The following is a 26,313-nucleotide window of genomic DNA, read 5'->3' on the forward strand; positions in this document are numbered from 1 at the left end:
CGAGTGCCTTCAGCGAAGATCAATCCTGACACTCCCGTTTCTCTTGCTTATTGGTTACAACCAATACAACCTGAAAGAAAGAGTAGGTTCAGTGGTTATCTTGAGATTTTGCTCATTCGCTCCATACGCATGCTGGGAGAGTACATTTAAAGAAGACCCCTGACGCTTACAGCCCCTTCTTGTGAGGTCAAGGCTTGAAAAGGGGCTTTCCATCATGAGAAAGTGAGTGGGCCACTCAAACGCTGAGCAACTGCGGCTTCATTTTACAACTTGTTTTCCAGTTATTTATTGTACTTGACGACGTTATTTTTAACGACAGGGCATGCCATTCATGTCTTCTAAAGTGTTCTAAATATTATTTTGAGGGCTCATGCATGTCCACAAAGAAGAATATGTTTATTTGTTACGTTTACGTTAGTGCATTCAACTAATCCTTGTAATAGTGATGTATCGAAAAAGTTTGAAATGATCTCTTGGCTCCCATGAGATCATAAACGGTGATGTTAGTCTATATTTTCGGTACAAAGCACATATTTAGTTGTAAATCAATACATTTTCCTATTTCTTTGTGGAAATTGTTTATTCAATGTTCCTTTTATAGCTCCTCAGGTGGAATGTGTCACAGAATGAATACATGGAATAGATGCAATAGAAAGCACAAAGGATTATCCAAACACAACGCGGAACTAAGAAACAGAACATTTCACGACTGGGTTATGATTTCGCCAACAAGATGGCTCAGGATATATTGATGGTAATGTTACGGGTAGCTGACGGAAACACAATAACGCTGCGTGTCGTACGTATTCGAGAAGACCACGCGGATAATAACTAAATGGCCTAATTTCGGTTGATACTTTTAGTGATTGCAAAATTCATTTCTTACATTCTTTATCCTGCAGAAAAACGAAAATATTTGCTTTGGTTATTTTCTTTTGGCTGGAGATTCATTTTCGGAAGGTGGCTGACGAAGGTTCAAAGGAATTCTATAAAATACGTATTTGGTGTAACAGAGCGTGTTAAAAGTAATAGACTGGTGATCGAAGAGGCATCAGCCAGCCTGCCTAAAATAGCATGGTCAATGACAGCGCGTTTTAAAGCTATACTTTCTATACTACAAAAAAAAAAATAAACATTTCATTGTGTTAGTTCCTTCAGTTTCATCAGTTTCCATTCGTGCCTATCGTCCCGATTAACGTCAATAAGTTGGAAAGCGACTTATAACCAAAATTACAAATCATATATCAACAAGTCTGATATAATCGATTTCTGGCTCTTAACGTCTATCTACAAAGACACACTTAGTGTCGACATTCAGTGGCGCGTTTGTGTGCTCTGCGACAATACACCTGTTCCACAGTAAGATATGCATTTTACGTCAGGAGATGGATCCACCGAATGGCGCATTTGTGGAACTATAATGGAATCATCCAGTGGCATGTGTAAAGGGACCCTTAGAAAGACTGACAATTCGAAGACAATTTTTTAACTAACGGAGCCAGATATAATGAATGTGGAGACAGAGAGAGGGAAGGAGCAGAGGAAATTTACCCCCCCCCCCCGTGTTCACACCCAGCCTAAAATCACAGAAAATTTTACCCCTTCCCACCAAGACAGGGGGAAACAAACACATTGAGAACAATCACAGAGAAGAAAACGGTAAATGTGGACAACAGATTAATTGAGCATACAAGAAGGCGAAATTTGAACCAAGAACCGAAGCTATGATTTCCGTTTTTAGAGTGCCCTACAGTAGCCAAGTAACAAGATTATCTCGGTATTTGTCTAGAGTTTCTGAGGACAAAAATAGTAAGCAAATTTAATAAACATTAAGAGATGAAACTTTTCAAGTTGACACTACCAACAACTATCAACTATTCTGCGTCAATACACGCAAAAACATATCACTGTTTACCAAGTTTTAAACAAGGCTACAAAAACCTATGCTGATCGATTTGATTAACGTCATTCATCTGGACGTTATGACAGAAGACAGAACGCAGGAAAGCCCTAGAAAGTGGTAAGCGGCGTTCATCAAATGTATCACCCCACCATCCATCGGGAGTGACTGAAGGAGGCCACGGATAACCTCAGAATGTCGACCCACGAAATTTTAACCCACGACCTCCCAATTGTGAATCATTGATACATCAATCACTAATTCAGAAAGAACACATGCTGACCACATGTCACCCCATTACCGGATGAAGAACTCCACACCTCTAGGTAGGATTGTGGGAGGGAGACTGGCAGTCGGGAGATAGGCCAAGGCTCTTTGAGGGCTGTCGCGCCATGGGTTATTATATATATATATATATATATATATATATATATATATAATAAAATAAACCTTGGGCGTCTTTACTGGGAATGTTTAAGGATTCCTCTGCTTTTTTAAAAAAACTTTCCTCCATTATTGTATAAATATAATTTATATTTTAGTTACACAAATTTGAACGGTACAGAACTGTTCTAGTGAAGTCAGAAAATATTTCGTTAATAAATTTTAGAGTACAAGGAAAAAATAATAAAGTAAAGTAAAATAAGAAATATGAATAATTATAATAATTCATTTTTTATGAAGTATACGAATCTGGGACCTTGTACTGTGCTAGCCAGTCCGCCAGAACGCTCACCGAAAATCCATTAACAAAACACAGGCCAATTTTCATTTACTGTGAATTATTATAGTTTTCCCCCTCCTTGTCTGTCATTGCCCTCAAAAACAAGGAAACATTACTAAGGTAAACAATACATGTTTCCCGTTTAAATTATTGAAATGCCTTACTTCTCTCCTCATTGGAAATTATTTTGCCTGTTCGTAAGAATTAACTTCCACCATTTCCACTAACCATGATATCGACGAATATGTTTGATTTTTTTTTTTTTAATTTCATAAGCCATTTGTAATTTCACATCAGTTTGGTAAGTAAGTCTCTGGCAATGCTCAAACTTCATGATGCGAATTGCAATTCGCGAACCGGCCACCGTGGCGCAGTGGTTAGCATGGATGTTTGTGAGTGTCCATTCATCAATTTCATCATATCATCACTCATCCCCATCTTCGCAAATTAGCCACAAATGGCACAAAAAGCGAAATACAATAAAGCAAATAAATCAATCAAGCAATTCGCGAAACTTAAAATTATTGTTTTAAAATTTACCTGTAGGAGTTTATAACAATTATAATTTCCTTTCGATATACATACTCGCTTACATGTGTGACAAGATAAATATAAAATATTAGTTTCTACTAGCAGTGTCTTCGTCTTCTTTCTTGTAGGCACATAGTGGTTCGGATCCCACTTTAAATTGTAGGTCCAGTCCCGATTAGCCTTACTGTGCATAAAATGGACCTAAACACCAAATCAATCAATCAATCATTCGTCTTCTTTCTTTTTGACTTGTCTACATTATCTGAAGGATTAAGCAACAATTTTAAATGTCGATGTTAAGTGTAAATCTGCTCATTTTGGTGATATAGTGTTTTAAATCATAAAACTTTCGCCATGCAAGGCTTTGCGTGTGCGACAACTATTTGTAATGTTGTTGAGGAAGTTTGCGTCCTAATTTTTGGCGAAATGTATTGGAAATTAAAGATGGGCTATTAGGCTAAAACGTCGAAGATCTTAGGAATTACTATAACAATACACGCAAACAGTGCTTGCATTATAATATCAAGACAACTGCTTACTTTTCCCCAATACAGAAGCTAAGCGAAACGAAAAATAAAATACCTCGCACCTCGGCCGATATCGGCATTCTCCGAACATTTGCTGCCATCTGTTGAGTGTTCTTTCGGAAGGGCACGTGCTCCGATTCTCAGTTTTCGCCTTGCTTTTTTCGGCTTCTTCCGTCGAGCTCACGGGAAGAATACAGCAGAGGGAGTTCACTGCGCCAGAGGTGCCCCGGGCTCTCGCTGCCTAACCTGGTGAGCTTTTCTTGTCAAGAGTCGGGGGGAAATTGGGAAATTTTAAGCATTGTGAAGACTTTATGAACGAAAATAGCTGCTTTGTCAAATAAGTATATTGAAATGTAGTGTTTTATTCTGAAGTAAAGAAAACAAATTGAAATATTTTCTGGAGTGCAGTCGCACTTAATATACCTACCTCTTACTATCATACAAAAGTAACATTTTCGAGTTATTTGAGAGCCGGCCCCCGTAGCGGAGTGGTTAGCACATCGCGCTACGACGCCAGGTTTTAATACACTTTCATCTATCGTGTTCCCACATACTTTCTTAGTTTAAAATTGTAATTTCATAACAGTCCAGCATCGAATTCCCCATGTATTTAAATGGAAGAACAGATACCTGTCTGAAGAGCAAGGACACAACTATCGTGCTGCCACCTACAATTAGCTTTGCCTGACAAGCCCCATTGGCTGGTCCACTCTCTCTGGTGGATTTTTTTTATTATTATTTCTTTGATTTAATTTACGTTGCTTTGCTGCCACTTTTTAGCTAATCGCGAAGATGAGAATGAGTGATGATATTAATATTAACCACTTCGTCACAGAAGCGTGCCCTCTCTCTTGTGGAGTGCTTAGAGTATGTCGCTGCTAAGCCGCGGGTCCTAGCTTTGAATCCTAGGTAAGATAATCTATTCCATCAATTTACTATTTTTGCGAGTATTGATTGATTGATTTGCTTTATTTTACTTCGTTTATTGTGCCACTTTTGGCTAAATTGCGAATGGGGATGATTGATGATATGATGAAATTGATGAATGGACAGTCACAAACATCCATGCTCAGAATTCGAACCCGGGACCCTTGGTGTCGTAGCGTGATGTGCTAACCACTTCGTCACGGCGGCCGAAAACATTGCGAGCAACCGCAGAGGTATAGAAAATGACGTAAAATAACAAGAAAAAGAAGGAAATTCATTACAATAGACCAATATGAAATATTGATAGCGCAACTATCAAATAAATTTAACGGGAGGAGATTAGTTTAAGCGATGTTAATCATATATAATGTACATCCTTCATCATGGTAGGGGTGGTATAAGAGGGGGGCGCGGAAGAAATATTTTTACCTCTCAACATGGACTGCTATGTCACTAGCGTGTTTTAAGTACTTCATCATCTGATTTCCATTTTGTTCTGGTAATTGCGGCAGTAGGGATGAGTGGATTGGCATTGCCATGCCTAAACTTTTACAAGACGACGCTCGGTTCGGCGGGTTTTGTTGTAAGGATATTCACAGGGGATTTGTTTGTTATGTTTTTGACGTCACATCTGGATATTAAAGAAAGGAACTTGATCATCATTGAAGGACATCACTATAGCCGGTGCCAGTGGCGTGATCAGTATGCAAATGCCTTGGGGGAATATTCTTCAACAAAACATTTAAAAACATACTTACACGTGCCCCTAAGGCTCATACCTACCACTTGTTATAGTGGCGGCTGCTTGTTGAAATAACTTATTTACGTTCTTTCTGCCTATATTACAGACGCATTGCGGCGCATCTACTGACATGAGAAATGTGCAGGCCATTTTTAGGATTTCATTTTTGAAAAATCTTAATTAAATTTAGTTATAAAAAAGTATTAAATAGACGGAATTAATGGGGTTGGTCGTCACTTTGAAATAAGTTTCAGTATGTAAAATTTTACTATATCTTCAATCACTTAATTACAATAATTTTCAGTTCATACCATAGGCGTAACTTGATGGGGGCAAGGGGGGCAGTTGCCCCCCAAATTTTCAGGTTTGTTAAAATATACAACTTAAGGATACTTTTGTTAACATCCTGAGACCTTAGTAGCTAAGTAATAAAAAGCCTAATAATATTGGTGATTTTGCAAATGTAACAGTTATTTAGCAAATAATTCTTGACGCTATTTTTATAGGATGAAAAACTTTTCGACCCCCCCCCCCCCAAAGTTAAGCCTCAAGTTCGTACCTGCTCCTCCAAAGATAAGTCCCAAGTTACACCCATGGTTGACACTATGAACACAACAGTGGCGATGCTACATAAAGGGCAACTAGGGCACTGCCCCACAACAATTTTAACATAAAAAGTTCATCTGAAGAGACGATCGGTATATACGCGTAAACATTTTTTTTGTTTTTTCCCTCAACCTCTACGTTGCTGCAACCAGACTTACAGGACATGCACCCTGTGCGAGGTTAATATATTTCTCCGTCCTGTTGGAGAGAGTCCAATTTCGGCTCTGCCCTGGAGACGTGACGTCACTGACTGATCCAAACATTTACAGCATAGGCAAGGGACGGTCCCCTCACAATGGAAAAGCGCAAAATTCGTAGCCGTCTCTGGGCAGTGAACGAGGTGCCCTGTCCATTCATGTTTGCCTCGTTCACCGTTCAGTGTTCCCAACGCTTGGTAGGCAGTTCATTCGTTCTTCCAGCCTGCAGCAATAAGATAGAAAAAAATCCCTCGAATGCTTTTCTTCGCGCTTGTTCCGGCGACCTGAAAAGTTGACAACACTTTTTATTGCACAAACTAGTCCCTCGTATTTTCAAAAAGATCCTCCTTTCCTCTTTTCTTCCCATTGTAATACGGATTTGGATTTGAGTTAGTGTGTGAGTTTGCGTTGCGTTCCGTCTGTGCGTATTGGTCGCTTATGAAATAATTAGTTTTTCGCGATTTTATAGTTACTGTACGTGTTTAATTATTTGTGTAATTGTGTCGGTGTTCCAGCAACTTGACATGCAGAATATCTTCGTAAGTATAAACGAACTTTTTGGGGGTACATGGCCAATGTAAAGTGTTGTAACTGAACTTAACGCTGCATCATCTTCCTACTTAGTCATTGATACAGGGAGGTTATTGCAGCATGACACCGCAAGAGCGTCGGCCGCTTGCCGGCCCAGTCATGCAACAGGTGCCGGCAAATTGCGTAACAGATAGCCCGTTACACAAACCGCTTGTTTTGTAATGTTTCCACTTTTCACAATTATAGTTACAATTACAACTTAAATAAGCACGTACCTTGTCGTAAGGATGCTGGAAAAGGTGTCCTTGGATACTTGGTGAATATGACATTGAATCATGTAGAAACTTTAATATCTACGCCTTTCAATTCATTGACAATGGAAGAGAAACTGCAGTGTAACATTTTCCTAATCATTCCAGTATCTACCCAAAGTTTAGTTACTGCAAGCGACGTCAGTATTCGAGGGTTTTTTTTTATTCATGTATTTTTGTTCCATATGTTGCTCATTTTTCGTATTCCTACGTGGTGAGTATTTAATGCTCTTTGGAGAGATATCTTGATCAGAATGTTAATTTTATTCCAAATTGTTCGAACAATTTACTTACTCCATATCAAGGAACTCCCCTCAAAAACCTTAAAGAGGAATATAGAGGCTAACTGCCCCCCTCCCCACCCAAAAGAAAAATGTGCCCTGCCTGACTGAAAAGGCACGCGCCGCCCCTGGAACACAACGCTGAAATATTGAAAACAGCACTTGAAGCTCAGAGCGTAATCATTATTCCAGTTGCTTACACGACAGGTTCCAGTCAGTGAGGCTTGACGCTGGCTATCAGAGAGAAATGACCGTTATCGTAGCTGGCCGGAGCGGCAAGTTCGTTACTTGTATGTGGCTTGCCAAGACATCTGTTGGCATTATTGAATACGAGGCCGACAAGAAGATTGCCACGACTTGAATTGGAGTTTTTGTTTCAAGTTCATTTTGTGCACAGATAAGCTAATCTGGAGTGAGCCTACAATTTAAAGTGGGACCCGAACCACTATGTGCCTTCGTCGAGTATCGAACCTTGCACCCCTTGATTACAAGGCGACGACGTAGCCACTACGCTATCGGGGAGGCCCCGACTTAAATTTGAGTATGTTAAATTTCGTCCTTTTGGTTTACTCGCGGGATATAATAATATTATTTTAACTTGTAAGCATTTCTAGTAGTTCATATTTTTTAATTGGTCACAAGTTGTTGTTTTTCTCAATACAAACCCCAATTTTCCTTAGAAACTCGGACAATTCTCATAAAAGGCGAGAACTTTAACCTTTCATATGTATTTTACGACAAGCGGGAACTCCAGTTGACATCATGCCAGTGTCGTATATACAATTTCATTACGTGGTAAAAAAATGTATTACCTGTACGCATATGAACGGCTGCACCTGAACATTTGACGATTGGGTTACAGGTGCGAAAGATCCATAAAATAATAAACGGAGGTATTTTATAAATGCAAACTCTTTGAAGGAACAGGGGTTGATAATTATACTATAACTATGAATGCTTGTAGTGTAGCTTCGTTGAGGTCTTACTTAAGTTTGATAGCCCATCTTTAAGTACGCACTGGATCTTGCCATGTTTTAAACTACATTAAAAAAAGGAACTTCTTGTACATTTTTGGTACACTGCATTGTAGAATATCTGTACCAACTGTGCACTGAAAGGATATGACCCTTACTTTTTCACTTGCTTAATTTTGGAATGCTTTCTAACTCGTGAGAACTTTTCAAAATATTCTGCAAAGTCTTGTTTAAAGTACACCAATACATTTCGTGCACATTGATTGATTGAGTTGGTGTTTTAAGTCCACTTTATGCACAGTAAGGCTAATCGGGACTGGATCTACAGTTTAAAGTGGGATCCGAACCACAATGTGCCTCCACAAGGTATCGAACACGGAAACCCTTGATTACAAAGCGACGAAGCTGCCACTGCGCCATCAGGGAGGCACACTTAACGGGTTAACGCAAGAAAAAAAGTGGGCCTGCTATGTGTTCTTCCTTTGGCAATAGCTGAAGAATCAATTTATTCAACATGGTATCTGTTCAATTTTGTTAGATTGGAGAGGTTTACTGAAACACCTTGGATCTTTCTCTCACTGGCCTGCAAGAGTGCAAAGAAAAACATCGAACAGAGATCAAAATGCATTCTCTGTAATCCAGTTACTTAACGCAGGCCACCCTGATATGGTCCATATTTTATGACGTTATTGTTGGTATCTTAAGCTTGTATTATCCTTCCACTAAACCGGCCTTTATCTTCATTTTACATTTAATCTCTCTCCTTTCACGCTTCTTCCCTCGGTGCCTTGAAAGCAGATTATTATTGTCGGAACTTTATGAAGGGATTACACAAACCACTTTTTTCTCGTCCGTATAGGTTCAAACTACAATACAGAAAACAGAACATGAATAGAAAACTCGAATTGGCAAGTACCATTATTAGGACTTTGTCGTTAATTCAAAACATTATCTCTGAAGGTGATTAATATTGGTTTGTTATTTGTTGTTCCACAGACGCATTATTGAAAATCATCTAATTCTCTAATTCCGAAAATCTGCATTTATGAATCCCACTATTAGCAATTCAATTAGAGAAGAATTAGCATAACTACATCCTCGGGCCTAAGCTATATTTCATAGTATTACGACCACCAACAGAAACATCCAAGAAGAACTTGGAAGAAGTGTTCCAGCCCGTTTTCTTACGCAGCATTCTCTATTTAACCCCCCTGAGTTTCATGCCTGAACCGTTCTGTCTCGCCGATCATTCTCCCTTTTCAGTATTCATTTTATCAGATCCTGTTAGGGTTATATAGACAAAATTTGGCTTACTGACACACGTACCAAATATGAACTCAAAGCAACATAAAATAACTTGGTTATGGGCAGGGAACGGATTTACCGTATATGTAAATACAGATGCTGAGACAAATTTTACTTTTTATTATCTTCGTGAATCGTGGTATGGAAGTTCGAAATATGCTATTTTCACATTTCATATTTTTAGCACATATGTTAATTATTTTTACATTTAACTTCCATATTTTCAAACATTTTTCGACATATATTCCGCGTTCATCCTATTACTACATTACCCAGGGTGACCATACGTCCCGTTTCGTTCGGGACAGTCCCGTTTCAGAGGCGTGTCCCGGTCGTCCCGTCCATATTATTAAAAACCACTATTTGTACCGTTTTATAAAAATCTAGGAGTTATCTTGAATCTTCTTCTTCTTATGGCGCTACAGTCCACTGATGAACCTTGGCCTCCTCTGTGATTTGTCTCCATCTATCTCTACCTTTCGCCACAACTTTCCAATTTCTATACTGGAGCCTCCGAACATCCTCATCCACTCCATCCACCCATCTTAATTTAGGCCTTCCTCGTTTCCTTTGTCCACCTGGGCTATCCAACATCACTCTCTTTGCAGGGTCACTATCACTCATGCGCATCACATGACCTGCCCATCTTAATCTAGCCGCCTTTATTACACCAATAACTGTTGGTTCTTGATATAAGTCGTAGAGCTCCTTATTAAATCGCTTTCTCCATTTTCCATTCTCACATACTGGTCCCAATATTCTTCGTAATATCTTTCTTTCAAAGGTCTCTACCAACTCTTCATCTTTCCTTGAACTGGTCCAAGTTTCCGCAGCATAAGTCAATACAGGTCTTATCAGTGTCTTGTAAAGTATTAACTTAGTTGTTCTGGACAATATGGTGCTCTTAAAATGTCTCTGTAGTCCATAATAGGCCCTATTCGCTGCTATAAGTCGTGCCTTTACTTCCTCCTGTGAATCATTCTCATATGTCACAACAGAACCCAGGTAGATGAAGGAATCCACTCTATCAAAGGTATAATTAGCCATTGTTATGGTCGGTGATTGATTATATCTGTGTGCTTTGCCTGCTGCCATGTACTTAGTCTTCCCTTCATTCACCACCAATCCCATCTTTTTTCCTTCCCTTTCTATGGCCAGAAATGCTTCTTCCACTGCATGTAGATATCTTCCTACTATGTCCACATCATCTGCATATGCAAGTATCTGGATTGACTTATAATATATGGTACCCCTAATTTGCACCCGAGCTTCCCGTATAACCTTCTCTAAGGCAATGTTAAACAACAAACAGGACAGCACATCGCCTTGTCTTAGTCCATTTTCTATTTCAACAGGTTCTGAGAGTTGTCCTCCTACTCTTATCTTACTATTAGAGCCCTCCATAGTTATCCTCACCATTCTTATTAATCCTATTGGAATTCCGAGATCTTTCATTGCCAGATATAGTTGGGTCCTGTTTATACTATCGTATGCAGATTTAAAATCAAGAAATAGATGGTGCGTTCCTATCCCAAACTCCAGCGTTTTCTCCAGTATTTGCCTTAAGGTGAATATCTGGTTAATTGTAGATTTCCCTGGCCTGAACCCACATTGATATGGTCCAATGCACTTTTCTACATATGGTAGTAGTCTTTTATATGTAATTCTTGCAAATACTTTATATGCAACGTTCAACAATGTAATTCCACGATAGTTTGCACACTCCATCATGTCCCCTTTCTTGTGGATAGGTACTATGATACCCGTCCTCCATTCACTTGGCATCTGTCCCTTTTTCCAGATTATGTTTATTATTTCCTTCAAGCCTCTAATGACACTCTCGCCTCCATGCTTAAGCAGCTCTGCTTGCAAGTTATCTATACCAGGTGCTTTACTATTTTTCAATATCTTGACTGCCTCCCATACTTCATCTAACTTTGGACTTTCTATGCCCTCTTCTCCTTCCTCTTCTTCATTTAATCCTTCTTCCAGCATACCTGCTACATCTGCACTGCCATTCAATACATCATTAAAATGCCTTCTCCACCTTTCTAAAATTTCATTAGTGTCACTAATTATATCGCCTGTTTCATTTCTACAGACTGTTGTCCTTGGTTTAAAAACATCTTTTGTATTATTTACCAGCTTATACATCTGTCTTACATTCTTCTGCACATGCAAGCTTTCCAACTGCTTCATCTCTTGCTTCATCCATTCCCTTTTTCTTTTCCTATGGACTCTCTTCTCAATCCTTCTTTTCTCTTGATATTCATCCCTAGCTCTCCTTGTTGCACTTCTTTGCTGCATCCTCTTATATACATCATTCTTTTCTTTGGTTACATTTTGACATTCCTCATCGAACCACGTTTCTTTCTTTACTGGTTTTTGTGTTTCAAGTATTTCCTTTGCTACATTACTGATCCTCAGCTTATATCTATCCCACCTCTCATCTACATTTTCCACTTCTGCCGGTTTCATCCCGACGAATCCCTCTTGTAGTTTACTTCTGTACCTCTCAACCACCGTTGGATTTCTTAACTGCGTGACATTAAATTTAATCAGGCTAGTCGCCTTCATTTTTCGACTATTAGATATTCTTGCTCTAATCCTTCCCATAATCAAATAATGGTCGGAATCAATATTAGCCCCTCTAAAAGATCTAACATCAATGATATCTGATCTATGTCTACAATCTATCAGCATGTGGTCAATTTGATTGTAAGTTTTTCCATCCGGGGCTCTCCATGTCATTTTATGAATATCCTTGTGCTGGAACAGAGTTGTTGTTATTACTTGATTCCGAGATGCTGCAAACATTATTAGCCTCATACCATTGTTATTTGTTACTTTATGCATACTTTGTTTACCAATTGTTGGTTGATACACGTCTTCAATGCCTATCTGGGCATTGAAGTCTCCAATTACTATTTTTATGTCATTTTTTGGGCAATCATCAAATGCTTTCTCTAACGCATCATATAAATCTTCTTTTACATCATCTGTGGATACTTCCGTGGGTGCATGTGCATTGATTATACTGTAATTAAAGAACTCTCCTTTAACTCTTAATGTCGATAATCTTGAACTTATAGCTTTAAATCCTATCACTAGATGTTTTAGTTGTTTATGTATTATAAACCCAGTTCCTAGCATATGCAGCCTTTCATCACAGCTATAGAATACAGTTGCTTCTCTCTTTTCTAAAACTCCTTTTCCGATCCAACGTACTTCTTGCAATGCCACTATCGCAGGCTTATAATTATTTAGTTGATCCAGCAACATCCTCAATGCACCTGCCCTATACAAAGATAGCACATTCCAGCTCCCTACATATAGATCCCTTCCCTTTCCATAATTCGCTTGTCCATTGTTCACGCCAGTCCGTCGTCGGTAGATCTGTCCGGCTACATTTCTTTGAGGTCTCGTAACGTGGTTCCTTTTGTGGGATGGGGTTGTCGGCCCCACGCCCAACCCCCATTCTTGGAGGACCAGGATTTGTTTAGGGTTTACTCCCGTAGGGCAGCTGGCTTCACTATGCCTTACGAGTCTGCCCCACCCTTGGTTTTCTGTCAGGGTATCCTTCCCTTAGCCTTTGGGGATCCCTCCCCTCCCTGCAAGGCAGCAGGGGCTGAGCTTAGTTAGTGGCGGCTCTCCTCGCCACATCGCAGGATTTTCATCGGAGCCTTGCAGTATTTACCGAGATGCAGTTGCCACTCCACATCTCGCTGCCTCCTCCAATCCTGCTGCTGCTTGTCCGCGACTGTTTCCAGCTAGCCAACATATCTGCTGGCCGTTCCCCTATCCGCAACCTGGGGACGCGCCTGGTGGCATGCAGCTCTGCCTCTGGGAAGATAACCCAGCCCAGGAGTTATCTTGAATAGTAAGTCTAAATTTCAGAGACATTTCACGCGAAAAAGATGCATTGTTTTGTATGTGTTTCGTTATTTGTATAGCAGTGATTAAGCAGCATACAGTTTCTTTACGGAGTTACAAATAGAATTTGAAGTTCCTGCGTCTTGACACAAAGTAAACAAAAAAAGAAGTAAAGCGCTCCCCTGTGCTTAGCACCACGCCATGAAGGCGTATAGGGGATGTGGGGGTAACACCCCACAATTTCTTGATCCGGTCGTGAGTGGGGGTGATGTGATCAGCATCACGCCCCTGACCGTCTTTACCCCCCAGGGCTTCCCCCAGGTACCCATGTTATTCGACGCTGGGTGGGCGCCGGGGCCCGCTTCCAACGAAACCCAAAAGAAAATTCTAATGTTGTATGTCTGATATGTGGGGTAAGGTGTTCGGATAGATTTATAAACGGTTGGTGAAGAATAGGTAAAGCTGCTTTCAAGAAGGTTAAGTCTTCTGCTAAATACTTCTTGCATTACTCAACTTCAGCATAGGACTAACATCAAAGGATGACCAGAAAGGACGAGAAACGCTATGTAAATTCATAGTTACCTTTTGACAACAGGAGATCATATTTCATTAATTGTTTATGATGTAGCTATCAGTCATGCGAACACTGGCGTAAGCAGGATTTTTTTCGGGATGGGCTGGAATCGTAAAGGTGGATAGTGCATAGCTGCTTTCTGGGGTGGCGGCATAGACAATAAGATATTTCTTACACTGAAAAAAAAACTTCTTAGGAGGGGGCTGTAGCCCCTTCAGCCCGCCATTGCGTACGCCAGTGCATGCGATCCATCCATTAATAAATAATAACAATACGTTAATAATAACAATAATTTTATAGTTAGGTCTAACCGATTTTTCAGGAAGGGTGTGGGGGAGGGGTCGAAACTGATCTCCTTGGGATGTCCCGTTTTAGGTCTTAATATTATGATCAGCATGCCTAGGCCCTTCATGGGCTGTTGCGCAACGGATTATATTACATTGTATTAAATACCAATGGTTTTCCGTTCATCTGCATTTGGTTTGTTTCGCACTCTCTCTTTATTTAAAATATTGACAAGACAATGCATCTGTTAAGAGGAGATTCATGTTTCAGCACTTTAAAAAAGCTTGCTAATCAGGCCCATACCCAGGATTTTTTTGAGGGGGGAGCCAAACCCGAAACCTTGGTTATATATATAAAATTGTCATGAAATATATGTCAATTATTAAATAATTAATTAATATCATCAATTAATTAATTTATATATATATATATATATATATATATTTATTTATTTATAAACATATATAAACAAATTAATTTTGCTACATTTATAAACTAGCAAATTAATTCCTTGAACAACTGGTTCAAAATGTCAAGAAATTAGAAGATAGGTGAAATTTTTTTAATAAGTGTTAGATATTATTTAATTATTGCTTTTTATTAAGTGTGTGTTATTGTTCACATCTGCAAAATCGATTGCAAATTAAAGATAACTAGGGGTGGAAGGACAAAAAATAAGAAACTTTAAGAAGACATTAGTTTCCTATTAAATTAACACGTAACATCACGACGAAAAGAGGTGAGAAATGGAGGAGAAATGACAGGTCGGTCTAATTTCTATGTTCCATGGGTCTAGGGTGACAATGACAACCACCTTCCCAGCTATGGCTACATTTCCTACTAGTCCAATTTGATATAATTTTAAAATCTTATCTATGACTGTAGAAGTACGTTTTTACCGCATGCTGTTGCCAGCCCTAAAGAGAGAGAGAGAGAGAGAAAAGAGATGTATGCAACATTCACACACACAGGCTGACATCATTCTTTGTTATTCCTTCTTTGTATGTGTTTATGATGTTATTCTTAGTAATGTATGATTGAAGTCCAAACTAATTGCTTATTTTTGTTGTTATAACACAAATTCTTACCCTCGGAAAATTTTAATGGGGGAAAAATTTTAATAGAACAGGATGGTTGATGGGAAGGTGGAAATTCTACGTTCCGCCATGGGAATTCGCACCTAGAATGTGACCACCAACGCTATGGATTTATCCATATAAAGAAGAACATGTCTGAATTTGAATTAATCGGGTTGTAAATGCCATTGAATTTTAATTGAGTCTTTACTAAACAGAAGTGTCCGTGACTGTACAATTCCAATTCATCCATAACATGAAACGCGGTTTAAGGTTACATCAAATCTAAATAATTGAAACTTTACGCATCTTGGTATTGTATGCAAACAACATGAAATATCAGTTCAAGGTTTGCTGTCAATTGACTACCTCTTCCTCTGACATTGCAGGATGTGGACCATAGCAAAACTAGCAATCCTCCTCCGCTTGATGTTGCCCGCCGCCGCCATCTTGGAGTATGTGGAAATCAAGGAAATGGTCGACCCCTCCACCACACTCGAATGCCACCGGCGCCTCTACACCAGCAGGGCTTCGAAGGTCGACGGCGCTGGCTTAGAGTGTTGGGACTACCTGCAGGTCATGTCGTGTTGGGGGCGATGCGATTCCAACGAGGTAAGCTCAAATGCAATAGCCTTGATTCATACACATACACCAACATTCAACACAGTGACATCGATACAGGCTTTGTGGCAATCATGCAGAACTGAATGAAGAGTCCTTAAATTAATCGAGTTTCATAAATTTTGCCCATAGTTTCTAGTGAGTGACGTTTTGACACGTAAAAATTCTATGATCAAGTGATTGATTTGTTTGATTTTAATTCGCTTTCTGCCACTTTTGGCTAATCGCGAAGATGAGGACGAATGATGATAAGATGGATGTGTTGAAAGGACAATCACAATCACAAATGTATAGCACTCAACACAGGTTCCACAGAGGATTTTAGTTGCCGTGAGTCGATTCGCCAGAGCATCGTTAGTTTGCAACAATGCAAGTAGTTGTATTTACCATAGGATGAGCGCAGTTATAGCGTAGAAAAGAAGAGGTTATTTGATTGAACAGCCCGATTTGCCTATACTTAAAACAATGCCAAGAGGGGCATATGCCCCAATTCTTCAAGTGTGATATGCTCTTAATTTTAAGAATTCTGAATTCTAGTGTAGAAAAGAAGAAGCCTCAACAGCCCGATTTGCCTATACTTAAAACAATGCCAAGTTCCCATATGATCTTATTGTTTACAGTGTGTTTTTCTGTCAAAATCCCAGGAATCTTGAATTCTAGTGTAGAAATGGTGAGCCCCCCTCAGATTGATTCTGCCATGTGTATATCGATATAAAGCTCATAGCTCCTGGGTTCTGAGACACAATAGAGTGTGGTGCATAGCCCCATGGTTTTTATTGCCTTGTAATCAAGAGGCTTCTGGGTTTGAGTCCTGATAAATTGTGAAGCCTCCCCTGATTGCAAAGTGTTAATATTGTTGCTTTGTAAACAAGAGGCTCGGGTTTGAGTTTTGATAAAATATGAGATTGAAATACATGTGGCAAAATAATATCTCCACACGTGAGATTTTGAGAATAATTACTGCTAGTTGATATACAACTGATAGCTCCCAGATCTGAAACCTGGTAAAGTGTGTTGTACAACAGCATAATAGATCAAAACTATTCTATATTGGGGATTACCAGAGCCTAGTTATTGTTTTGGCATAGTTCTGTTGTTTTGGACCAAGAAATTTTATATAAATAAACAATAAAAATGCCAAAACAAAAATATTGCAATCAGTGTAATAAAAATATATCTAGTTCTAATTGGTCTAGGCACCGGCATATTTGTGACTCTAAGAAATGCAGAAAGGCCACAAAAATATGTCCAAGATGCCATAAAATATTAAGCAAGGCATATTACAAAAGGCATAAGTGTAATTCTTATGTACAGTCATCAACATTGCCCCCACAACCATCTACATCTGGTCTGAAAAGGAAGCATGAAACACCTGTTAATGCTAGACCGGCAAAACAGCCACGCTATGCACCACCTATCCATAGCAGTTTTAATGGGCAATTAAGGGATCACTGTTTTGTATCAGAGCCAAGATGTGGTATTAAGAATTTTTTGAACAGTGTAAATCCTGATGTGCAGGCAATTCTAAATGCACAAAATGGCTCTTATAAGCTGTCCCTCAAATTGTTTACACAATATAAGAAGCCAAATGGCACAAAATTTACACAGCCCCACATAACAGAAACTGTACCTGTATATTCAAATACAAATTCAGACAAAATAATAAGCAGTTTGATAGATCAATTGAATATTAAACACTCTGAATTTGCAGCAAAAGAGTCTGGATGGAGCCTATGCGGATCTCCACACAAGCTCTATGTTAATATTTCTGAATTCAGCCCATTACAAGGATCTACATATCTGCCATTACCTGCCAATATTAAAAACAAAAAAGCCGTGGTTAACATAAAAAATAATGATGAGAAATGTTTTCTGTGGTGTATTTTAGCTGCTTTGTATCTAGTTTTAAGGGATCCTCAGAGAATAAGTTATTACAAACAACATGAGCACGATTTTGATGAGGCAATGGAGGGTTTAGAATATCCAATGTCTGTTCAGAATATTGATCAATTTGAAAAAAAGGCCCGGGATATTAATGGTAAACAATTATCTATTAATGTATTTATTTGTTCCACTGGCTGTGGCAATTGCTTGATAGCACCTCTCAGAATCAGTACACTTGATGATGATTCTGCTGTTCCGATTAATCTGCTCTTAATTGAAGGGGATGGCACATATCATTACACTCTGATACACAGTCTTGAAGCTTTAGTCAGAAAACAATTAGACAAATCTAAGACAATATTCAAGTTGTGCAGAAGATGTTTAACTGTATTTGATGGTCAAAAAATGGTGAATGGGGTTTGTGAAAAAAATGCAGAAATTGCTAAAAACAAGTTAATTGAACATTTAAAATATTGTGGCAACCATAAACCTGTTCATATGGTGATGCCAATGCCAAGTGAAAATGCCAAATTCAAAAAGTTTGAAGCCTTGTTGGAACACCCAGCATATATAGTCTGTGATTTTGAATCAAATCTCAAACCTCTTGCATTCTGTAGCCCAGACCCTGAGGAATCTTCAATTACATCATATCAATTACATGAACCTTCCAGTTTTTGTTATATAGTTATACGGGATGGTGTAGCTAGTGAGCCACACTTATACATGGGACCAAATGCTATCAAAAAATTTGCACATAGAATAGAAAATGAGTGCCATGACATAGCATCTAATATCTTATTAAAATCAAAACCTATGATGCCTTTAACAGAGAAACAGATTGAAGATTTCAATAATGCAGAAAAATGCCCGGTATGTGATTCTGAATTTTCAGATATAAATATCAAGGTGAAACACCATTCTCATACAGATGGTAAATTCTTAATGGCCCTGTGTAATAGCTGTAATATTAAGATCCAGAGACCAAAATTTGTCCCTATATTTTGCCATGGTGCATCCAATTATGATTTCCATTATTTGATCAGGTACGAGGGGTTTGACAAGGAGAATTTAAATATTTTAGCTGAAAATGATGAGAAATATATATCTATTAGCAAAATAATTAAAGTTAATGGTGTTCCTATTCACTTAAGATTTCTTGATTCCTACAGAATTTTATCTGCTAGCCTGGCTACACTGGCCACTCAATTATCTGATGATCAATTCAAAATCACATGTGCCATGTTTCCAAATCAGGACCTGAAATTAATTAGGCGGAAGGGTGTATATCCATATGACTATGTTACAGATTTTTCTAAATTTGATGAGTGTGCTCTGCCACCACAACAAGAGTTTTACAGCAAAATCAGAGCATCTGGAATCACTGATGATGATTATCACCATGCCCAGTTGATGTGGAACAATTTAAAATGCCAGACATTTGGTGATTATCACAAGGCATATTTAAAACTTGATGTCACTCTCTTAGCTGATATACTTCAGGCATTCAGAAAATCTTCCATGCAAAATTATAAACTGGATCCAATGTATTTTTACAGTGCCCCAGGCTTAGCATGGTCTGCAATGTTTTTAAACACTAAAATGCAATTGGATCTGATCCAGGATCAGGATATGTATCTGTTTATGGAGCAATGTATAAGAGGAGGCATGGTGCAATGCTCTCAGAGATATGCCAGAGCAAATAACAAATATATTCCTGATTATGATCCAGCACTGCCATCAAATTATATACTTTATGTGGATGCCAATAGCCTCTATGGTTATGCTATGATGGATAAACTGCCATATGCAGGGCTTGAGTGGGTTGAAGATTTCAATATTGAAGATCTTAAGGATTTTGATGACAGTGACTATGGCCTCTTCTTAGAGGTTGATCTGACAATTCCTGATGATTTACACAACACATTTTCTGATCTGCCCCCAATTCCCGAGGTTCAGTGCTCACCTGGCTCTAAACAGAAGAAATTGATGATGACTCTGGAGCCAAAACAGGGCTATGTCATATATTACAAAAACCTCCAGTTCCTGATGCATCATGGTGTTCAAGTGAGCAAAGTTGACAAAGTTTTGAGGTTCAGGCACTCAAGATGGTTGAAGCCATATATTGATACAAATACAGAGCTTCGAACATCTGCAATGAGCCAATTTGATAAATCTTTGTTTAAATTGATGGTCAATTCTGTATATGGCAAAACTATTGAAAATGTCAGAAAACATACTGATGTTAAAATAATTACTGACCCCAGCCAGAGCAAAAAATTGATTGCAAAGCCTAATTTCAATTATAGAAGAATTTATGATGAAAATATGGCACTCGTCAACATGAAAAAAACAAAAATTAAGTTTGATAAGCCTATTTATGTAGGGGCTGTGATATTGGAATTTGGCCAAATTACATATGTTAAAATTGTATTATAATGTGTTGAAGCCTTTTTATAAGGATCGTGTAAAACTGATGTACATGGACACAGATAGTTTTGTTCTTGATATTCAGACAGAAGATGTTTATCAAGATATGTCACAGCCTGAATTGCTTGAATATTTTGAAAGCAGTGAACATACAAGAATTCAACCCCACAACAAAAAGGTGCCTGGCAAGTTAAAAGATGAGACACTTGGTGATGTTATTGTGGTATTTGCTGGGTTAAGGGCCAAGATGTACAGCTTTGAAACATGTAGCGGTGTTGTTGCCAAAAAGGCCAAGGGCATTGGCAGAGTAACTGTAGACCAAGAGCTTGAATTTAAAGATTATGAAGATTGTCTCAAATCCCAGAATTTAATCAGAACATCAGAAAATAGAATTCAGAGTGTGGATCACTTGTTGACTAGCAATATTGTAAGAAAAGTGGCTCTGGACCCACATGATGATAAGAGATGTATTTTATCATGTGGCATACATACTCTACCATGGGGTCATTGTTATTTGAAAAGTGGTAATCAATGCCCAATTACAGAGCATGATTTGAAATAAATAAACATGCCTATGAACTTATTTGGGTTCAAAAAACAGGCTATTATGGACCTGCCAACACCAGCACCCTCTTCTGATATAATATCTAAACTAAGTGCTTTGTTAATTATTCATCTGAACAGCATACTTACAGATGTTGATGATGAAACAGGTAAAACATTGTACATATTTAACAATAATTTAAATCATTACCAATTACCTGTAGGTGGACAATTGCAATTTATTACAACCCCTGAGGGTAATGTCAAGATTTCAATAGGGAAAAATATTTATAGAATTAAGCACTCAAACATGATTTCTGGCACTGTATATACTGTTTCTGCTGGTGACTGCTTATATATTGAGGTCCCTGGATCCTATGACAAGCTTATACCTTTTTTTATAGAATTAAGAATCAGATATTCAATAATAAATAACCACTAAAACAAAAATGCCTAATGATATATTTGGCCATACAAGACATGAAGATCACAGTGATGAGATTCTGATGCTTGATGTCAGAGTCAAGAAATTAAGAAGTGATTTACAAGCTTTACAAACCACACTGAATGCCAGTCTTCAACTAGAAATTACAAATTTGCAATCACAATGCATGGACCCTCTTCTTAAAATTGATTCTGAACTCAAATTATTGCTTCAGAAATATACTGATTTGGCCACATTGGATAATTTTCAAAGTTTAGAAGAAGCTGTAGCAGCTCTTCAAGCCAAATTTAAGACCCAGGCCACCAACTCTGAGCAATTGAAACAACAATTGGAAGAGCAAATAAATAATGTCCAGGCACAGCTCCAAACAATTGTCAAAAGCATAAAATCACAAGAAGATTTTGATCTAGTAATTTCCACTCTAAAAGAACAGATTCAGTCACTCCAGATACCTAATCTGGACCCCTTGAACAATGCCATAGCCGAGGTTAAAGAAAAAATTGAGACACTTGAAAATTTTATGAACAACTTGCCATCTTCTGATGCTTTGAGTGCAATAACTCGCAGTGTAGCCAATATTAAGCTGCAACTTGAAACATATGAAGATTTTGGAAAAATTCAAAGTACCATAACCTATCTTGAGGGTACAATAGCAGCAGTGCAAAGTGATTTGACAAATGTACAAGAAACTCTAGAATCCCGCCTGCCCGGTATTGTAGACACACTCATCAGTGTCCAGCAACAGATCACAAAACTTGAAAACCTCAACACTGAATCTGAGCTATCTTATTTTCATCACTTGATTGATGATATCCAAACAAAACTTGAAATTTTACAACAATCAACACCTACTCAGGCAGATATAGCCCTGCTCCAAAATGCTATGCAAAGTGTAGCTGATGCTTCTGAATTAAATAATGTGAAATTGGCACTTGAATATTTGCAAAATACTGTGTCAAATCTACCTATATCACAGGAACTTAAAAATATTAAGAGAGCTGTGAATCGCATATTAAAATCAGAAGATATCAAGAATATCCAGACAGAGATCAAACAACTTACTCAGACAGTGGCCACTCTTCCAACTAATCAACATATTAATGAACTGCATGCCCTGTTTGAGGATATCAGAAGACAGGTCCATGATCTTACTGCTCAAAATTCAAAATTGGCAGTTGTTGAAAATTTACAGCAAATTGTAGCTAATATCAAGCAACAGCTAGGGACCATGGAATCCAATCAAGCAAATGCTTTGTCTGTTTTTGCCACCCAGCTACAAGAGATTGTGCAACAATACAAGAAACTTGTTGTGGACATAAAAATCAAGCCAGGCCATGATGATGTTGTTAGGACGATCAATGAGCATCTTGAATCTGTAACAAGCAGATTGCTTACAGCAGAAAAAGAAATAACCGGCATAATCGAGAATCCAAAACATACAGTAATTCTTGAATTGTACAGCATCCCCAACAAAGAATATGATTCACCATTTACACCAGGTGGCAAAATATATATGCTGTCCCCTGCACAATTTTATTACCAGTTTTTTGTTGGGGGCACACTTAGACCAATCAAGATCAAATATTGGCTACAACCACAGGCACACCACTACCCTACCTTATCAATAACAAATGCTGATAGCAAAGTGAAAATCACCCGTGTAGAATTAGAGGATTTTACAGATCCCAATACATTAGAAACAGCATATGTTGAAGATGATGGCTCTCTGGAATTTAAAATACAAATAGGGGACAAATTATATTTAGAAAAGCCTGTAGTATCAGCTGCTGAACACCCTATAGTTGCAATATTCTTGTTTACATATTATGTCTAGACAAATTATTGTTGATGAATTACACAGACAAGCCAGACATAATTATAAGAGACTGCCAGTAGTCACAAAAGGCATAGATGATTTATGGCAGCGCGACTTGATTGAGATGGCAAGTGGACAGCTGAAAAACGTAGATAAAATCAACAAGGGCTACAAGTATCTACTCACTGTGATAGACACATTTTCAAAATTTGCCTGGGCTGTGCCACTCAAATCCAAGACTGGAAAATGTGTTACAGAAGCCTTCAGGACAATCATCAATCAGAGTGGAAGATCACCGCGCTATTTGCAAACAGATAATGGCAAAGAATTCTATAATTCTGTGTTCCAACAATTTACTAAAAGCCAGGCAATACAACATTACTCGAGTTACAGTGATATCAAGGCCTCAATTGTAGAGAGATTCAACAGAACCCTAAAAAATCATATGTATAAGCAATTTACACTTCAAGGTAATTATAAATGGCTTAATATTCTTCCAGAACTTCTACATAAATATAACAACTCGGTCCATACCACAATCAACATGAAAACCTCTGAAGTAACTTCATCTGATGAGCAAAAATTGATCAGCACTGTTTATTATCCTAGATACCAGCCAACAACAAGAAAAGCCAAATACAAGGTGGGTGATCAAGTAAGAATCAGCAAATGTAAGTACTTATTCAAAAGAGGTTTTACAAGAAACTGGAGCACTGAATTATTTACAGTGGTTCAAGTTAAACCTGGGACCCTTAACACATATATAATAAAAGACCACCGAGGAGAAATTCTCAAAGGCCGGTTTTATGAAGAAGAGCTCAGCAAAACTAAACAGCCTGACACATATCTCATAGAAAAAATCATCCGCAGAAAAGGCAACAAGTTATTTGTCAAATGGCTAGGTCATCCGGAAAACAGCTGGATCGATGCAAACAAAGTGATAATATGAACACCTGGGATGTTATAAAAAGGCTGCCAGAACCTGAACAGCAGAATAAGAGAAATGGAAACTTGCTGCCTGATAATATTAGATGTCTTATTGTTGGGCCATCTGCTTGTGGTAAAACTACACTAATGGTTGATAATTTTTTATTGGCACCCAACTGGTTAGACTGGAAAAACAGGCACTTGTATGTCTTCTCTAAGAGCTTGGAACAATTAAAATATCAACAGCTGATGAAGCTATATGGTGGATTGGACATAGCCACTTTTGAACCAGATGTTAAGCCACTCCATGAATGTCTCGATAATTCTGTTGTTGTGTTTGATGATATTATACTGGATAATCAAAACAAGGTTAGAAATTTCTTTACACAGGGCCGACACAAAAACATTGATTGCTTCTACCTGGCACAGACTTTTTCTAAAATTCCGAAGCAGCTGATCCGAGACAACAGCAATTTTATATGTGTGTTTCATCAAGATCATACCAACCTCAAACACATACATGATGAATATGTAGGTGGGGACCTGAGCTACAATGATTTTTCCAAGATTTGCAGTGGGTGCTGGAACCAGGACAGTTATGGGTTTGTCACAATTGATATGACAAGAAAACCCAATAGTGGCAAATACAGAAATAAAATCAACAATTTTCTAGACATTGAAACCTAAATAAATAACCATGAAAAGGCCAATTATTGACGATCTTAAATTAAGAGATTATCTTGTAAAAAGATTTAAGGGATGGAAATCAGAGAACCGAGGTTTTTATGAGCAACACAAGCGCACAGAACAGCCTATTATTGATGCTATTAGTGAATTAGGTAAAAATATCGAAACTGTTACAGAGCAAAATCAAAATTTGATCACAGAGCTTGTAGCTGCAAGGAACATATTAGATTATCCAATCACCCCACTTTCTAGTATTCATACACCTAGTCCTGTTGCTCCTCGAAGAATTGAAGCTACTCAGAATCCTATTGAATTGGGTCTTCTTGCTCAAAAATATTTAACCACACCTAAAGACAACAAAGATGAGGTTTTTGGCTTATATGCTGACACAGAGCGTGATGGTAGCATCATACATAGAATTGGCAATTTCAGAGTAACATTTTTGGGAGATGATCTGATTGTATATTCAGAATCTCATCTTGGAGAAAGAGGTGGTTTTGTTAAATATCCCGGCACACCTGGATTGTGGGAACTGCTGACTAGGGAGAGACCTGGCAGCTATACAGATCAAGATTATGAGTATTACAAAGAAATATTAATAAAATCAGATGCTCTATACCAGAACAATGATCCCACACAAAAAAGAGTCAAGTCTAGCAGTGGAGCAAAATACAACAATTTAATCAAGCCCATATGGTCACAAATTAAGACAGGCAGTGGGATCAAACAATACAACACCCTGCCTAAAGAATTTGTGTGGGTTGATGATGTCAGGAAACTTGTAGATAGGTTATTGGTGATAGCTGGGGAGGAAAATGCTGGCAACCACAATTTTTACAATGAAAAGGTTGGAATTATGGACATGATAAGCACCAAATTGTCTAATTTTATAGTGAATGACACTAAGGGGATTGGATATCTTATAAAAATTATTAATACTCTACCACCTAAATTTTGGAATATTTCTGAGGGTCGGGGGCTTGTTAATGATATTATAAACAAGCTGCCATTTGAACTACACATTCCAGGCTATCAGTATTGTGGTCCAGGCACAAAATTTGACAATAGATTAAATAGAGGTGATCCTGGTGTTAATCCCCTAGATGCTGCTTGTAGAGACCATGACATAGCATACGACACACATTCTGATCTTGACAAGAGACATATTGCAGACAAGAAATTAGAAGAGGCTGCATTTGGTAGATTTGTAAGCAAAGATGCTTCTTTAAGTGAAAAAATAGCAGCATTGGGGACCACCATAGCTATGAATACCAAACAAAAATTGGGGTGGGGGTTGTGAATATGTATATAATAAACCTACAATGAAGGCCAAGGGTGTTATGTATCAAATACCTTATGCAGGTCTTAAATCTCTTAAAACTATTGATAGCCTTTTAACCAAAAAGCAGCGCAAGAAAAAAAGCTCTTGTCTTGCAAAGGGCCATGGTATGAAATTGTTACTTAGTACCCCCCAATTAAAAAAATTACAGCAATCTAGAAAAAAATCACGTGTGGGGGATTTATATTTACTATCCCTGCCATCTTAGCTGCTCTCGGGGCTGTGGGAAGCTTGGCTGGGGGATCAGCCGCCATAGCAAA

The 26,313-nt window shown here is 38.2% G+C and overlaps 2 protein-coding genes across 2 annotated transcripts in view; one reads left to right on the forward strand and one right to left on the reverse strand.

Annotated features, from left to right (window-relative positions):
• Positions 1-26,313, forward strand: part of LOC145985826 (thyrostimulin beta-5 subunit-like) — a 35,188-nt gene that overhangs the window by 3,156 nt on the left and 5,719 nt on the right. The window contains exon 2 of the mRNA XM_083119918.1: positions 15,754-15,976. Coding sequence (XP_082976044.1) covers positions 15,755-15,976 — 222 coding nt within the window. The 5' untranslated portion in view covers position 15,754. The remainder of the gene's footprint in view (positions 1-15,753; positions 15,977-26,313) is intronic.
• LOC145985559 (uncharacterized) lies at positions 20-12,838 on the reverse strand. The gene is made up of 2 exons (XM_083119630.1): positions 11,483-12,838; positions 20-70 (listed from the first exon to the last, which is right to left on the reverse strand). Exons 1-2 carry the CDS (start codon positions 12,836-12,838, stop codon positions 20-22), a joined length of 1,407 nt encoding a protein of 468 aa, XP_082975756.1.

This window comes from Lepisma saccharinum, chromosome 3 (genome assembly GCF_977018435.1).
Source record: "Lepisma saccharinum chromosome 3, izLepSacc3.1, whole genome shotgun sequence".
Classification (NCBI taxonomy): domain Eukaryota; kingdom Metazoa; phylum Arthropoda; class Insecta; order Zygentoma; family Lepismatidae; genus Lepisma; species Lepisma saccharinum.

Excerpts from the sequence above, each read along its gene's own strand:
- LOC145985559 (XM_083119630.1), bottom strand. The coding sequence starts at position 12,838 with ATGTTGCTGGATCAACTAAATAATTATAAGCCTGCGATAGTGGCATTG. Across the intron at positions 71-11,482 it reads AAAGTCCAAAGTTAGATGAA|GTTGTATTGGTTGTAACCAA; the intron begins GTATGGGAGGCA and ends TCTTTCTTTCAG.